This window comes from Lissotriton vulgaris, chromosome 10 (assembly GCF_964263255.1).
Source record: "Lissotriton vulgaris chromosome 10, aLisVul1.2, whole genome shotgun sequence".
In the NCBI taxonomy this organism is placed as follows: domain Eukaryota; kingdom Metazoa; phylum Chordata; class Amphibia; order Caudata; family Salamandridae; genus Lissotriton; species Lissotriton vulgaris.
The window spans coordinates 538,847,942-538,863,261 of record NC_141698.1 but is presented as its reverse complement, the minus strand read 5'-3'; the positions used below and the strand labels follow the sequence as shown (position 1 = coordinate 538,863,261).

The 15,320-nt window shown below is 44.1% G+C and overlaps 1 protein-coding gene across 1 annotated transcript in view; it reads right to left on the bottom strand.

Annotated features, from left to right (window-relative positions):
• Positions 1-15,320, bottom strand: part of LOC147688483 (UPF0764 protein C16orf89 homolog) — a 723,296-nt gene that overhangs the window by 374,624 nt on the left and 333,352 nt on the right. The window contains exon 4 of the mRNA XM_086939833.1: positions 967-1,084. Within this exon, the coding sequence (XP_086795959.1) occupies positions 967-1,084 (118 nt within the window). The remainder of the gene's footprint in view (positions 1-966; positions 1,085-15,320) is intronic.

Genomic DNA, 15,320 nt, shown 5'->3' with positions numbered 1-15,320 from the left:
AGCGCTCGTTAACCACGTCTGTCTGAGCAGTTCCAGTGCCGCCTCCCGCAGCTCCGAGCTATGGGCGTCTTGGCCTGCAAAGCCGCGTCCTCGAGTGACATCAGCGGCCGGCATCAACCTCCGGCCACTCAGCCAGCAGTCGGACACCGTCACGGCCCAGGCGGAAAGGAGCAAAGGGAGGGTTGCCGGTCACGTCCAAACTCCAGAGTTGCCGCCCGCTAATCCCCAGTTCTTCCGACGCCACGTCAGGTCGGCCCCGAGCTTGTGCAAGCAGGGGAAGGCAGGATATTGACAGGATTCATGCCGTGGCGAGCGGAGCTCGCGGACTAAGCGGCCATCTCGCTTCGCGCTCGGCCACGCCCCCTCCAGAAATCAGCTCTTTTAAATGTTCACACCCCTATGCATGATGACCAGAATGTAATGCAAGGAAACGTGTCAATTATTATAGTACACATTTATCAATTCATGTACCCACTCATGTAGTACATTCTTCAGTCATTCACTCACTCACCCATTCACCCATGTATCCATGACCTCATCTTTTTATTCATCAATGTATCCACTCACCTTTTCATTCAAAGATGCATTTATTTCTTCATCCTTTCACCCACCAATGCTCCATCCATGCATTCGATCAGTCACACGTATATTCATCCCTGCAGTCACTTATCTATTCTTTAGTTGTCTCTTTCCCTCATTCTTGTATTCACATACTCTCCAAGCCTCACAACCACATTCACAAAATCACCAATGAAAAAAGGCATTCATGTAATAAAAAAAGCCAGGCCTGTTCTCTTGACCCCTGCTAGTTGATAAATGACGGCAATGTGAATTTTTTAACTTCTGTCCCAAAGATTTTCTATCTTTAACACCTTATTTCTAAATAAACCACATAAGTATAGAATTAATAGCACTAAAGAAGCATCCAATATATTTTTTGGGCCAAGATGACCACATTGAACTCACCCGTTTGGCGACCATAAAATACAAGAGTTGGTGTGACAGAAAGTATCTAGAGCAGCCAAAGTAGGTCTCCATATTCCTGCAAAGGGGAGGGACCGTGCAGGCTGGTACATTTCCTTTCCTGCAGGACACAAATATTTAAGTATTATTTGACAGGCTACATTATCTCGAAACCTAAACAAATTCATTACATGTAACTACAGCAACATAGAATTGCAGTATAAAAGGTGCTTAGCAACTGCTGACTTGTGGGACCAGTGCTGTATGCATTATTTGAGGTTGTGAAACAGGATATCGGTCACTAATTTGGCGGATTACACAGTCGTTAAAATCAATACTACTCTAAATAAAGAGGATGGAACATCCGTCAAACTTTGATGGACTACCTGTCTGCTAAACAGTAAATGGAGTCCTTCCTAGGAAAGTATTAAGTTGGATTTTGTTTCATTAAAGACAGAAATAAGCTACTATTCATTTCTGGATCAAGAAAAGAGGGAGGGCCTTATTTGGAGTTTTGAGGGTGGCCTGGTTGCATGTATTTGTCGCCAAAGTAGCTGGAGAACCTCTCAGTGGGATGGGAGCAAATTGTTGGGGCACTGTGGAATAGCATGGCACTTAGTGAGATTGATAGATTCAGCTCCTCATGTCCACAGTTGGGGCCTTATTACAACTTTGGAAGTCCTCCTGCTGGCAACCATGCAGCACCCTGCGGGAGGATTGCCAAAGTCGTTCCAATACTGCTCGTCGGATTACAACTGTAATCTGTGGGGGGGGGGGGGGGGGGTGGCACAGCAGTGTTCCAATGGTGGCAGCCTGAAACGCTCATTGGAAAGCCTTACATGCAGACCGCCACAATGACAGCCCCGTCTGCAAGTTCTAATAGGTTGAGGCATGCAATGCCCCCCTGATTTCACACTTAGGCCCTGGAAGGGCAGGGGGCCTGTTGCCTCTACACCACCCTTTTCATTGCGGTCGCACCACCATAAAAAGGTTGGCCTTGGGGCAACTCAAAATATGCTTGGTGGTGCCAACTTCAGCACCAACAGCATATTCTTCACAGGTAAAAACCACCAGCCCAGCAGGATCCTTAATCCCCATGGTGCTGGCTGTCTCGTGGAGGTCCGACCACCGACTTTGTAATAATGTGACCTATGCCATAAAAGGATGGCCGTGAGGCAACTCAAAATATTCTTGGTGGTACCGGTTGCAGCACTGCCAGCATATTCTTCACAGTGAAAGACCGCCAGCCCCGTGTGATCCTTGATCCCGGCGGGGCCAGCAGTTTCGCAGTGGCAAAACGAAGGCAGTTGTATTAATGTGGAAGGTTACACAGTGCAGCAGTCATCACACCACCACTACAACTACACAGTAGTTATAAGAAGGCCATAAGTCTGATGAATCTAGGGAGATCACTTCTAGACTGCTTTAAATGAATAGGCCTACACCAGTCTGGAATCCAGGTTTGCTTATTATGTGACATCCGTGGAATACCCAAATTGAATCTGCTTGGCAAGATACCATCATGTGTTGTGTAAATGCTGATGGAGGTCTTTACGATGTGTCTCAACAACACTACTCACAGGCCTACAAAGCTCTTGGACAACCAGGCAATACTCCTCACAGGTTTTGTCAGATGTCCTTCGGTTCTCAAGAATCAGTCACTTATGCCCATTTATTGAAATGCCAGAATTATTCCTTTTGGCCTTTGAAACGTGGAGGGCAGCATGAGTGAGGAAAGGATTCCTCTTGGAGACTGCGGAGTTACATATAAACATGACTAATGAGTGGTGCCCAATAGTATAAATTGTAAGGCAGTATTATGAAATCCCTGACTTAAAGTTAAATATTAGAACAAAAATATTGCCTTCCTCTACTTAACTAGTAAAACCACAAATAATGACAACACAAATACATTTTTTACAAATATTGATTTTACCCTATATCAAAAATAGAAATATTGGAAACAAAAAAAGTTATTACCTTTAAATCAACATATGATATGTCAAAAATATTGTTTCACACAATTTGGCTAAACTTCTATCACCAAAATCTTTAATCATTAGAAAATATATTTTTTTAACTTTATACATGAAATAATTTTAGGGAAAAAACTAAAACACATCAACAAAATTATTACCATTCAACCTCATAAATTATATACCTTAAATCATACTGATACAATCAGAAGAATACTTTACCATTAACTACAAATGGTTAAACATCACCCTAAATATATGTATATATATATATATATATATATATATATATATATATATATATATATATATATATATATATATATATATATATATATACACACTCACATTTTTATTCAAATCTATAAAACTATGTCCCATATGGTGAAAAAACGAAATCAACGTTTAGCATAGAAGGACATAACTAATAAAAAAGTATTTAAATATCAAAATAAACCAACCAATAAAATAAAATTGTAAACAATGTTAACCAATAAAATATGATGAACAATTAATTCAACAATATTAAATGCAAACTAATTTAAACAACCAAATACTTCAAGAAAAAATGACTACTGCAAGATGAAGAAACTCTGCTGGATTCTCCCACCAAACCATAAAACGAAATATATATATATATATGATGTCATTTGAGACGCCATCAGTGATGTCATGAGTGACGTCATCAGCAGTGCATTGTGGGGGCGCGAGTTATAGTTAACTGAACTAACTATAATGGGGGAATTTCTATGTTTTTACGAGTGAAATGTCCAACTAACTATAATGCCCCTGAAACCTATGATATTTTCAGTGAATTTCTAAGGTTTTTTAAATGCTAATTTCTAACTATAACATGCCTGAAACCTATGTTTTTTCCAGTGAATTTCAAAGGTTTTTTAAATGCTAATTTCTAACTATAATGTGCCTGAAACCTATGGTGTTTTAAGTGAATTTCTAACGTTTTTAAATGCTAGCCATCATCATTCAGGCTAGCTTGAATCCAGTGGCACAGTGAGCAAGGGACCCACGTCTGGGCATACCCTGCCAACTAAGGGCGAACAAAGCAGAAACCAAAGGGGATGATGGACGGAGGGTTGAACATTGCAAGCACTCACCCCTAGTCAACTGATCTGGGTTTAATCCATCATCATTCTTTAGCTCACTCCGCCACCCCAGTTCAGACATGACCATATGCAAATTAGTCTGACCCTGTGCCTCATGGGAACAGTCCAGCCTGAACTGCCAAGCCATGTCTTCCCTGGACAGGAAACAAGCATCCTGGGACCGGTTTCTGGCTAATCAGCCATCATCAGCCCTGCTAACTTGAATCCAGTGGCAAAGTGAGCAAGGGACCCACGTCTGGGCATACCTTGCCAACTTAGGGCGAACAAAGCAAAGCCAAAGGCAATGATGGACGGAGTGTTGAACATTGCAAGCACTCAGCCCCAGTCAATTGATCTGGGTTTAATACATCATCATTCTTTAGCTCACTCAGTCCATAATAGGGCAGGGGGATTAAAACTACGTCTAAGTCAAAGGTGCAGAAATATGCTACTCTAACTAGTACTCGCAATTGCAGAGTGGTGGAAAAAGGGTGCTGGGCTTCCAACCAATGCTCAGGAATTCTGCTGCGTAGGACTTAAAGGAGGTACCAGGAGGGATTTTTGGCCCACAAACTTCCTCAGGACTAAATTGGACTTCATCCCCATCCAATAGTCTGCCACGAGGTATGTTTGCAGATTGGTAGAGAAAGGTGGCCATTTCCTCCAAAGACGTCTTAGCAATCCCACTGTGTGGGACTTACTGGAGGTAAGAAGAGGGGTAGTTGGCCACCAGGGACATCCTTGGGGGCCAACTATTACCTCCAGTCAGTCCAACACAGCAGCATTGGTAAGTATTCATACCAGGCCACAGCCACTTTGCCCAACACTCTACAAACACGCTTCCTGGCACGCTGTGGGTGGAGATTGAAGTCCCCTTCACTGCTGGTGGTCCTTTAACACCATAGCTGCTGATGGTATTCTCCTCCTGTGCTGATATCGATTGAATCCTATTGTTCATGAGGAGCTCAGCTCGTCATGAGCACAGCTCCACTGTACCTTATGATGAGCTCGTCATGAGCATCGAAGGAGTTAAAGACCAACTAGCCTACATTTTACCTCCAGCAAGCCCCATGCAGTGGGTTTGTGAGAGGTAGACAAAGGCCATGCCCCCTTTTTCCACCACTCTGCAAACGCACCCCCTGCTGTGTTGTAAGTTGGGGGATTAAGTCCACTTGAATCCCGAGGGTCCCTGGGGTCCAACTAGCCCACTAGGTACCTCCAATAAGTGCCACAGAGCTGCATTGCAGAGAGGTGTATAAAGGGGCATGGCCTGGACCACCTCTCTGAAACGCAGGCCTGTGGCGCTTACTGGAGGCACCTGGTGGCCTATTTGGCCCCCAGGGGCCATCAGGATTGAAGGGGAATTAATTCCCTAACTTAAAAAGTGCCACAGGGTGTGTTTGCACACATGTCACCTCAGGCCGGCCCACTCCCTTCACCACTGTGCAAACATGCCTTGTGGCGTGTTTTAAGTTTGGGGGATTAAGTCCTCTTGAATCCTGAGGGTCCCTGGGGTCTAGCTAGCCCACTAGGTATCACCAGTAAGTGCCACAGAGCTTCGTTGCAGAGAGGTGGTCCAGGCCACGCCCCTTCCTGAGGCCTCTATTGGCCCTGGGGACCCCATCCCGGGGGGCAGCCCTTTTTTTAAACATTTTTGTAGGGGGGGCCACGTGGCCCTCTCCCGGGCCACTTCTAACCCTGGGAACCCCATCCCCTGGAGCCTGCCTTCTCCTTTGGGGACTGTGGGGGGAGCCCCAATGCCCCCACGGTCCCTGCCGGCTCCCCGCCTCTTGCAGGAGCCGGCATTGCTTTCCCACATTGGGAGCTGCTGACATGCAGCTCTCCTTGCAGAAAAGCAAATCTGCTTTGCTTCATTAAAGCAATAGCAGGTTTCATCCTCTCGCTTCAATAAAGCAAAGCAAAGCAGTTTGCAATGACAGGGCGGGAGCCGCGGGGCTCCCTCCCTGTCATTGCAAACATCAGTGTCCCGAGGGTGGGCTCCCCGGGACAGTGCAGGAGCCGACCCTGGGGGGTGGTGGTCCCCAGAGTCATTAAGGGCTCCAGGAGGGTGGCCGCGCAGTCCCCTCCCACATAATGCACAGGCCCGGGGAAGTGGTGGTCCCCGGGGGCTCAGGGTCCATAACGAACCCCCACAGTGGCAGCCCCGGGCGTGTGGGGGCTCTAGCCTCCACGCACAGGTTTTTTTAAAAAACAAAACAAGCCCTGGGGGGTGCCGGTCCCCAGGGCTGCAGGGGAGCCATGTGCCCCCTGCACATATTTTAAAAAAGCACTGGGGTAGCGGTCCCCGGGGCTTGGGGGGGTGGGCATGTGCCCCAAACCCACATTAAAATAAATAAGCCCTGGGGGTGGTGTCCATGTGGCTGCAGGGGCCTCCCTGGGCCCCCTCAATTACAATATTGCATGAGCCTGGGACTTGGTCCACTCGGGGCTAAAAATTAACGAAGCGTGGGAGCCTGCGCTTCGTTTTTTGTGTGAATCTTGATGATTTAAAAATAAAAATGATTTTTTCGCCCTGAGCAAGCCTAGGGGGTCAGGGTAATTCTTCCCTGCCCCATTTTCTTTTTTTACCTTTGTTTCCCTTGTGACTCGTTCTACCGAGTCACAAGATGGCTGCCAACACTTCCTGGTTTGGAGTGTTGACAGCCAAGTAGAATAAAGCTCGTGATTGGGAGGGTCCGCGGATCCACCGAGCCTCTAAATATCAAAACTTTTATTTTTTTATTGTCTCAGCCACTACTGAACGGATTTATACCATTTAAAAAAGGGCACTTTCTGAACAAAGCACTACCTTTTTGCCAAATTTGGTGTAATTCCGTTCAGCAGTTTAGGGCTGTAGTCGTGTCTAAAGTTTCCTATGGAAAATGTCATGGAGAAAACACGTTTTGGGACCCCCCTTTTTTCTCATCCCCTGCTTGGTGAATCACCCACAAACTTTCAGGATAGGAGCTGACCGGAGTGGGCTACAAGTTTTGAATTATTTGTGAAGATTCGTCAACCGGCGCCAAAGTTATTGGGAAAAGAAAAAAATGCTTTTCCTATGGAGATAGTTATAGAAAGGACCACTTTTCTACAGGAACAGCATTTTTTGATTGTAACTTTAGCGTTGTTTGACAAATCTTTACAAAATCCAGCTCCTATCTTGAAAGTTAGGGGTTGATTGGTCAAGGGGGGGCTGAGAAAAAAGGGGGGTCCCAAAACATGTTTTCAACATGCAATTTCCATAGGAAACTTTAGACAATGCTACAGGTCAAACTACTAAACGGAATTACGCTAAATATGGCAGGGAGAAAGGTCTTGGTAGAGAAAGCATGCCTTTTTTGAATGGTGTAAATCCGTTCAGTAGATTTAAAGACTTTTGAAGATTTACAGACATCAATATTTCAAAATTAGGTGATCTGATTGGCTAAGCCCTCCCGAGCACAAGCTTGCCTCTGATTGGCTGCCAACACTTCAAACCAGGAAATGTTAGCAGCCATCTTGTGCCTCGCATCGACTTAAAAGAAAACAGAGGTCCCAAGGGCCAATTCAATAAAAAAATATTTATATGGAAACAAAGTGTTTGTTAACACATTTCAGCTAACAAAGTGGATTAAAAACCAAAAGAAATAAGACATAATAGGAATTCTCACACTTGCACTGCTCCTAATCGCCATGGGTACGCGTCTTCCAGTCTCTCCTCCCGGACTGCTACTTCTGCCAAGGTCACAAGCACTGCAAAAGCAACTTTGTTTTCAGGGCTCAAACAGGGTCAGAGAGGAGGTGAAACTCAAGCTGCTTGCAAACCATCCTTCAAACTGTAGCATATACGCCAACAAAAGCAAACTAAAAAAACATACCCATCTGCCACTATTCCTCTGGCAGGACCCAACACCAAAAAGGACCGGGCAAGTTAGCCCACTGCTCCCTTCCCAGCTCCAAAAATCAGCCTTGGTTCCACTGCCGCCGGCCCTCAGCCACCATTATTAATGGACTCAGTGTAATAGCAGTCAGTGCTAGCCTCCGTCCAATGATTAGGGCACCCTGTTCTGCTGCTTCAGTGTTTGTTGGCTGCCCACCTTCCTGGAAAGTGAAAATTTCAAAATGTAGCAGCCCGATGGATATTGCCCGCTTTGCTCCAATGGAAATGCAGCAGCCCTCCTCAGAAGCGGTAGCAAAGGAGCAGTGCTCGAAAGCCCTGGCTCAGTCCCATGCACAGTATGGCCTCTTTTCTTAGCTGAGGATTAGGGCAGCCTAATCTGCTGCTTCAGTCTTTGTTCGCTGCCCTTAGCAGCCCTGCTCAGAAGCGGTAACAAAGGAGGAGTGCTCAGAAGTCCTGGCTCAGTCCAATTAACAGTATGGCCTCTCTGCTGAGCAACCCCACCTGAGCCGCCAGCCCACAGCCACCATTAATCATAAACCCAGAATACCTGCAGTCAGTGATGGCCTCCGTCCAAGGATTAGGGCAGCCTTTTCCACTGCTTCAGTGTTTGTTGGCTACCCACCCTGCTAGGAAGTGCCAGTTTCAGAGTGTATTAGCACGGTGGGTAGTAGTACCCGGTTCGCTCAAATGGAAGTGCAGCAGCCCTGGTCAGAAGCGGTAGCAAAGGAGCAGTGCTCGGAAGTCCTGGCTCAGTCCCATTATTTACCAAACAGTGGCAAAGCTTAAAAGGTACGGTACCTGGGCACCATTTGTTGTTCCACCGGAGGTGGGGGCAGGGGGAGCTATTGGACCAAAGGGTACTGTGTGTGCTATAGAGTACTATGTACAGCCTGCGTGTAGCAAATGTTCCTACAGGCACAATAATTACACATTATAAAAAGTAAAAATAATGCATGGAGTTTTTATGTCACGTACTAATGTAAAAGGAGTGTATAGGAAAAGAGAAGTACCCCTTAAGACTATCAAGGGAAGTGAGGTTCAACAACCTAAAGTAACAATATCCCCTTGACAACAAATTCACAGTTCTAAATCTGTAACAGTAGCAATATACAAAGTACAAATATGTTTAAAAAAAAAAAATTTTTTGTAGGGTGTTTATTACACATATAAAATCATAAACAAGCAAATAATACACAAGATTTTTTCCTAACAGGTACAAATATCCTAACTTGCAATACAATCACCATGAATTAAAACACAATCAATTATGACCTGCATAATTGGAACGACAGACAGAAAAATGTAAAACATTTGGTTTGTTCAATGCAAAATGTACATTCAGTATCCTTATATTTGCACAATATGTTATGCCACAATCAAACCTGCGTGTCAACACAAATGCCGGAATCTTGAATTGTACTAAGGCGAAGCATCGACGCGTTTCGATGGATTCAGCCGTTTAAAACCATCTTTATCAAGACTTTGTAATATTCTGTCATGTCAAGAGGGTCAGTTAGAATACCCCTTGGAAAATAGGTATCTTTTTTAAAAGTGTCCAATCCCCGGACTATTCTTTTCTCGAATGTTCACTTTAAAAACTGGTTGTCTCTAACCTTTTCATTGTCCTTCAAAAGTTTTTTGGGGGGACCGTGGTCACTTCTAAGTGATATTGACTTTAAAAATCCGGTACTAATTTTCCCTGTATTTCTTTCAGTTCGGGACTTCCGATACAGATATCTGGTAAAACGACCCAATGATGATAGCACCACCCGTGTTTAAGTTGCGGTGAAGAAAGCCGTCTTGTTGAGCGGGCAGACAATAGGATGCTTCACACTCCCGTTCGAATAGCTGCTCCCGGGGTTCCGTAAAGAATTTACCTAGTGGATGGGCAGTTACCGGGAGGAGAGTGCAATGATTAAAAACAAGTCACCGGCGGTAACCGGGAGGTAAATACCTGTCATTCGTGTTCGTGAAGTGATTAAAAATGGTTTAAAGAGAGACAACAGGGGATGAATAAAATATTCAATGGTAATGTCTAACTATAGTGTTCTTAAAACCTATGGTTTTGTCAGTGAATATATATGTATATATATATATATATATATATATATATATATATATATATATATATATATATATATATTACCTACTGGCGTCTCGCCAGTAGGTATATATAGTTAGGATTTATTCCCTATGGGATTTTTGAAAATTCTATGTCTAATAACTTTGACGTTTGTGGACGGAATCGGCTGAAATTTTCAGGAAAATGGCACATTTTGTTTCTGAGCAGCCCTTGAAAATTTGGGGGGGTTTTGTCAAGGGGGGGCCGAGAAAAAAGGGGGGTCCCAAAACGCGTTTTTCCCATGTTAATTTCCATAGGGTGGTTGGACTCACTTTTAGCTCGAACGGCTGAATGGATTTGCACGAAACTTGGCAAAATTGTAGGGACTGTTAGCCCGATGTGCCTTTGCTAGGTCTCAAGATATGTGCTCCAGTAGTTTTTGAGAAATTAACGTTCAAAACAAGATATATATCTGTAACAGCGCTCCGGGCTGCGGTCCGGTTCGCTTACTTTTCGCGAAACGGAACTTTGCGCGCAGAAAGCTGATTGGCTCTCCGGTGTCTGTCAACATTCTAAACAGTCCGGAGCGGCCGCCATCTTATCTCTCGGTAGGATCGAGAGAGAAGAAGAGGTGAAAAACGAAGGGGGAATTTATTGAAAGGGGGCAAGGTATACCCCTCTTGACCCCCTAGGAATGTTGTTGGGGTTATTAAAGGGTCCCGTGGGGAAAATAAAAAAAAAATGATTTTTCACGGTAGAAGCGCTTCACGGGCCGCGAACTGGGCCGCAAACTGGTAGCGAAACGGGAATTCGCCATTTTGTGCTTCGTTTTAATTGTTTAGAGACAAAAATTATCGCCGCACATCGGCCACAATGCATGAATATCGCTGAAAAGTCAGCGATATTCATGCATTATCCAGCAAATGCTCTTAGCCATGTTATCCACCTTCCATTGGATAACATGGCTAAAAACTGCTCTGTGCGTGAGCTTTTTTTTTTTTTTTTGCTGCGTGACGTCTGTTAACGTTCGATTCGATGGAAATCAGGAAGTGTTGACCACCATTTTGTCACTGCGAGTGAATATTTTGTTATAAATGAATCCTTATTGATAAACATTGTCTGCGCCATCTTGCGTTTTTGTCCAATGCCACAATTTTGTCGTGCACGCCAGCCATTTTAGATGCCTTGACCAGGCCCACTCTCTGCACGCCGCCGATCCTCAGCATGGCTCCCCACCCTCGCAAGCATCTCCCCACGCACTGGTCACCCCCGCTCTGTCTCTCATGCATGGGCCATATACTTCCCCCCCATCTGCGCTGCTCTTCTCTGAGAATCACACCCTGTGGCCGCCCGACACCTCCCTTTCACCCTATTCACTAACGCACCCTCTGACACTCCTCTTCCTCTGTGTCCGATTGTCCAGGCCGGACCTAGGCTATCACCTAGCCCTGCGGATGTAGTTTATGGCCCCAGCTGTAGAGTATCCAGACATGCCAACCCTCCCGATTCAGGCGTGAGACTACTGATTTCAGTGCTAGTCTTTCGCCTCCCGATTTCTGCAAGCAAAAACCCGGGGGCATATTACCAACAACTAGCGATAATTTTTGTCTCTAACTTGTTTAGAGACAAAAATTATCGCCGCACATCGGCGAATTTTATCGCACATAAACCTTGCTATTAGCAAGGTTTATCGCAAATGCGATAAAAAACGGCCGCAATGCATGAATATTGTTGAAAAGTCAGCGATATTCATGCATTATCCAGCAAATGCTCTTAGCCATGTTATCCACTTCCCATTGGATAACATGGCTAAAAACTGCTCAGGGCAGGTGTTAGGTTTTGGAGATATTCGCGCTTAGCGCGAATATCTCCAAAAGTTGGTAATAGGAGATAGCGATGGTTAGGGACTGTTTCCAGTCGCTAAAATCTTGGCACGCCCACTTTGCATGTCATTAGTGATAAATATCACTGATATGCAAAGCGGGGCCCAAGATGGTCGCTATCTCCTTTTAGCTGTCACTAACTGGTGTTAGCGACAGCTTGGTAATAGGGAGATAATTTTATCTCTTTTTTTTGGCTTTTAAAGCCAAAAAAGCGGAAATAAACCCCCTTGATAATATGCCCCATGATTTCTCGGGGGTTTCAGCTGACAGGGCTTGGTATTGTGTTACGTGCTAATTCTTCCAGGAAACGTCAGAGGGTCGATGCAGGGGTTCTAGAAGGGGTGATAAACCATTTAAGCCTCATGAACAAGCGCATGGTCTTTTAAAGATTTGTGAAGTACTCGGGGCGGCGGTGTGTGTGTGCCCTCTTTCAGGAGCGGGCGGGGGGGCACTGTCAGCAACTTGCCAGGCCAGGCAGTGTTCAACACGTGCATCACCCTTTCTCTGCCTGCTATTGCGCTCCATGCTTCGGAAAGGTAAGAAAAAGAACGTGCATTTGAGTTTGAAATGTCCGATCTTGTAGCAGTACACTTGCAAAGCCCACACATGACAATAACCCGATTCAAGGCCCCATTCACCCGATTTTTTAAACATATATAGCACTCCAACAAAGTTAGATTTTAAAACTTTATTAACTTTTAAATATAACGAACGCAACAAAAACTGTAAATATATTTAACTATTTTTTGAAATTAACCAGAACTATAACGATAACAACAACAACAACAATAATATAACTTTTATGCCTAAATTACGCAAACATTTAGCTAATCTGCTAAAGGGGGGAGTCGCCATTTCTTTACAATAATCAATAATGAAAAATCCACATCAATAGGGTTGTCCGTTTTCTCGATGCAGCACTATAGTGCAACATACACAGCACCTGGGGTGTCAAGAGTGAACAGGTCTTTCTTTGTTCCTTAAGATGTTATCTGTGTCAACCTCTTCCGAGAATGCTGATGCGTTAGGATTTCCTTGTGTTTCTTAATAGCATTGGTGTCTGCACTGTAAATATATTTAACTATTTTTTTTAAATTAACCAGAACTATAACGATAACAACAACAACAACAATAATATAACTTTTATGCCTAAATTACGCAAACATTTAGCTAATCTGCTAAAGGGGGGAGTCGCCATTTCTTTACAATAATCAATAATGAAAAATCCACATCAATAGGGTTGTCCGTTTTCTCGATGCAGCACTATAGTGCAACATACACAGCACCTGGGGTGTCAAGAGTGAACAGGTCTTTCTTTGTTCCTTAAAATGTTATCTGTGTCAACCTCTTCCGAGAATGCTGATGCGTTAGGATTTCCTTGTGTTTCTTAATAGCATTGGTGTCTGCACTGTAAATATATTTAACTATTTTTTGAAATTAACCAGAACTATAACGATAACAACAACAACAACAATAATATAACTTTTATGCCTAAATTACGCAAACATTTAGCTAATCTGCTAAAGGGGGGAGTCGCCATTTCTTTACAATAATCAATAATGAAAAATCCACATCAATAAGTTTGTCCGTTTTCTCGATGCAGCACTATAGTGCAACATACACAGCACCTGGGGTGTCAAGAGTGAACAGGTCCTACCTGCTTAACCAATGACTGACAAATGCTATATTAAACACTTACTATGTATAATACTTGCGTTCACAATAGTTTTACTTTATAAAACAGAACAAAAGATGTCCCCTGTAAGTAAACCCATATTAGAACATTGGAATGTTGGGAGCTCCATTGAAAGCAATGGAGTGCTCTGGGCTTATAATAGCTGGTATAAGCCTGGAGCTCCAACATTCCAATGTTTCTTTGTTCACAGCTCTGGCTGTGAACAAAGGCTTCAGGGAACCTGGGGGGATTCCAATCTCCTCACGCTCCCAAAAGGCTTTGTTTTTTTTGTTAAAACATTCTGTCCTCTAGTGACAGAATGTTCTAATAGCCTTATAGCCCTTCGTAGATGGGCTATACCGCTATTAAAGTCTCTCTCCCTTGTTAAAGGCCCTCGCCTTCGGCTCGGGGCCTTTAACGCTAGAGAGGGCCTTTAATAGCTGGTATAGCCCTCTACGGCAGGCTATAAGGCTATATTAGCTGTTTCTGTTTTTGAACATCCTAAGGTTTTATGACATGGGGAACAGTGGTGATATCCTGGGTGGGTGATGGAAAAACATCTACAAAGAAAACTATTACTATAACGATAACAACAACAATAATATAACTTTATTAACTTTTAAATATAACGAACGCAACAAAAACTGTAAATATATTTAACCATTTTTTGAAATTAACCAGAACTATAACGATAACAACAACAACAACAATAATATAACTTTTATGCCTAAATTACGCAAACATTTAGCTAATCTGCTAAATCGGGGAGTCGCCATTTCTTTACAATAATCAATAATGAAAAATGCACATCAATAGGGTTGTCCGTTTTGTCGATGCAGCACTATAGTGCAACATACACAGCACCTGGGGTGTCAAGAGTGAACAGGTCTTTCTTTGTTCCTTAAGATGTTATCTGTGTCAACCTCTTCCGAGAATGTTGATGCGTTAGGATTTCCTTGTGTTTCTTAATAGCATTGGTGTCTGCACACTTCTTTGTCAATTCTGTGAACATGATAACTGTTTCATAAACAGACGATATCTTTGTTTAGTCATTAGTGTTAAGTGTGTTTGAAACTACAGTGCCCTTCTGTTTTTTTTTCTTCAGGCTCTACAGAGTTTTGTGTGTTGTTCTTTTGAGCGACAATTATTCCAGAGGTTTCAGGTTTACTTGTTTTGTCCTGCAGTGAGTTAACAGCTTTAGAGACTTCATGTTTATTTGCTATGTCCTGCTGTTCGTCAACTGCTTCAGAGACGTCAGCCTCATTTGTTATGTTTGACTAGATCGTGGACCTGCCCGGCCGCGCCCAAAATGGTGCCGGTGTAAATGGGACTCGTAACTGCTTGTTGTGTACTGGTTGCCCAACCTTGATATCACGAGATACATATGCAGTTTTGAAGCACATGGCGGAGGCTTGTCTGCTGTAGTGGGGCGCCCCTTTATCGTTTCAGTCGCCATTCCGCCCGCTTTTGGTACACTGTGCCTTTTCCGCCATTCAGCTGTTTAGCGCCCGCTCTTACGGCTACAGCGTCTCGCTCACCATGTAGTTGAGTTGCTCCCACTCTTGCGGTGCAGCGACAGGCGGCTTCCACAGGACTCTTAAAATGGCGGCCGGCTCTTCGGATTTGGGCCTGGTCCAGTAAAATGGCCCTGGGACACCTTGGAACTCGGACGCTTGTCTGCCAGGGCTTGGGTTCCATTCTCGAAAGCGTCCCCTCAGCCTTGAAGATTGTACAAAAGTCTTGGGGGCCGTCGACTCCCGCAGGCTTCCGGTGGGGAG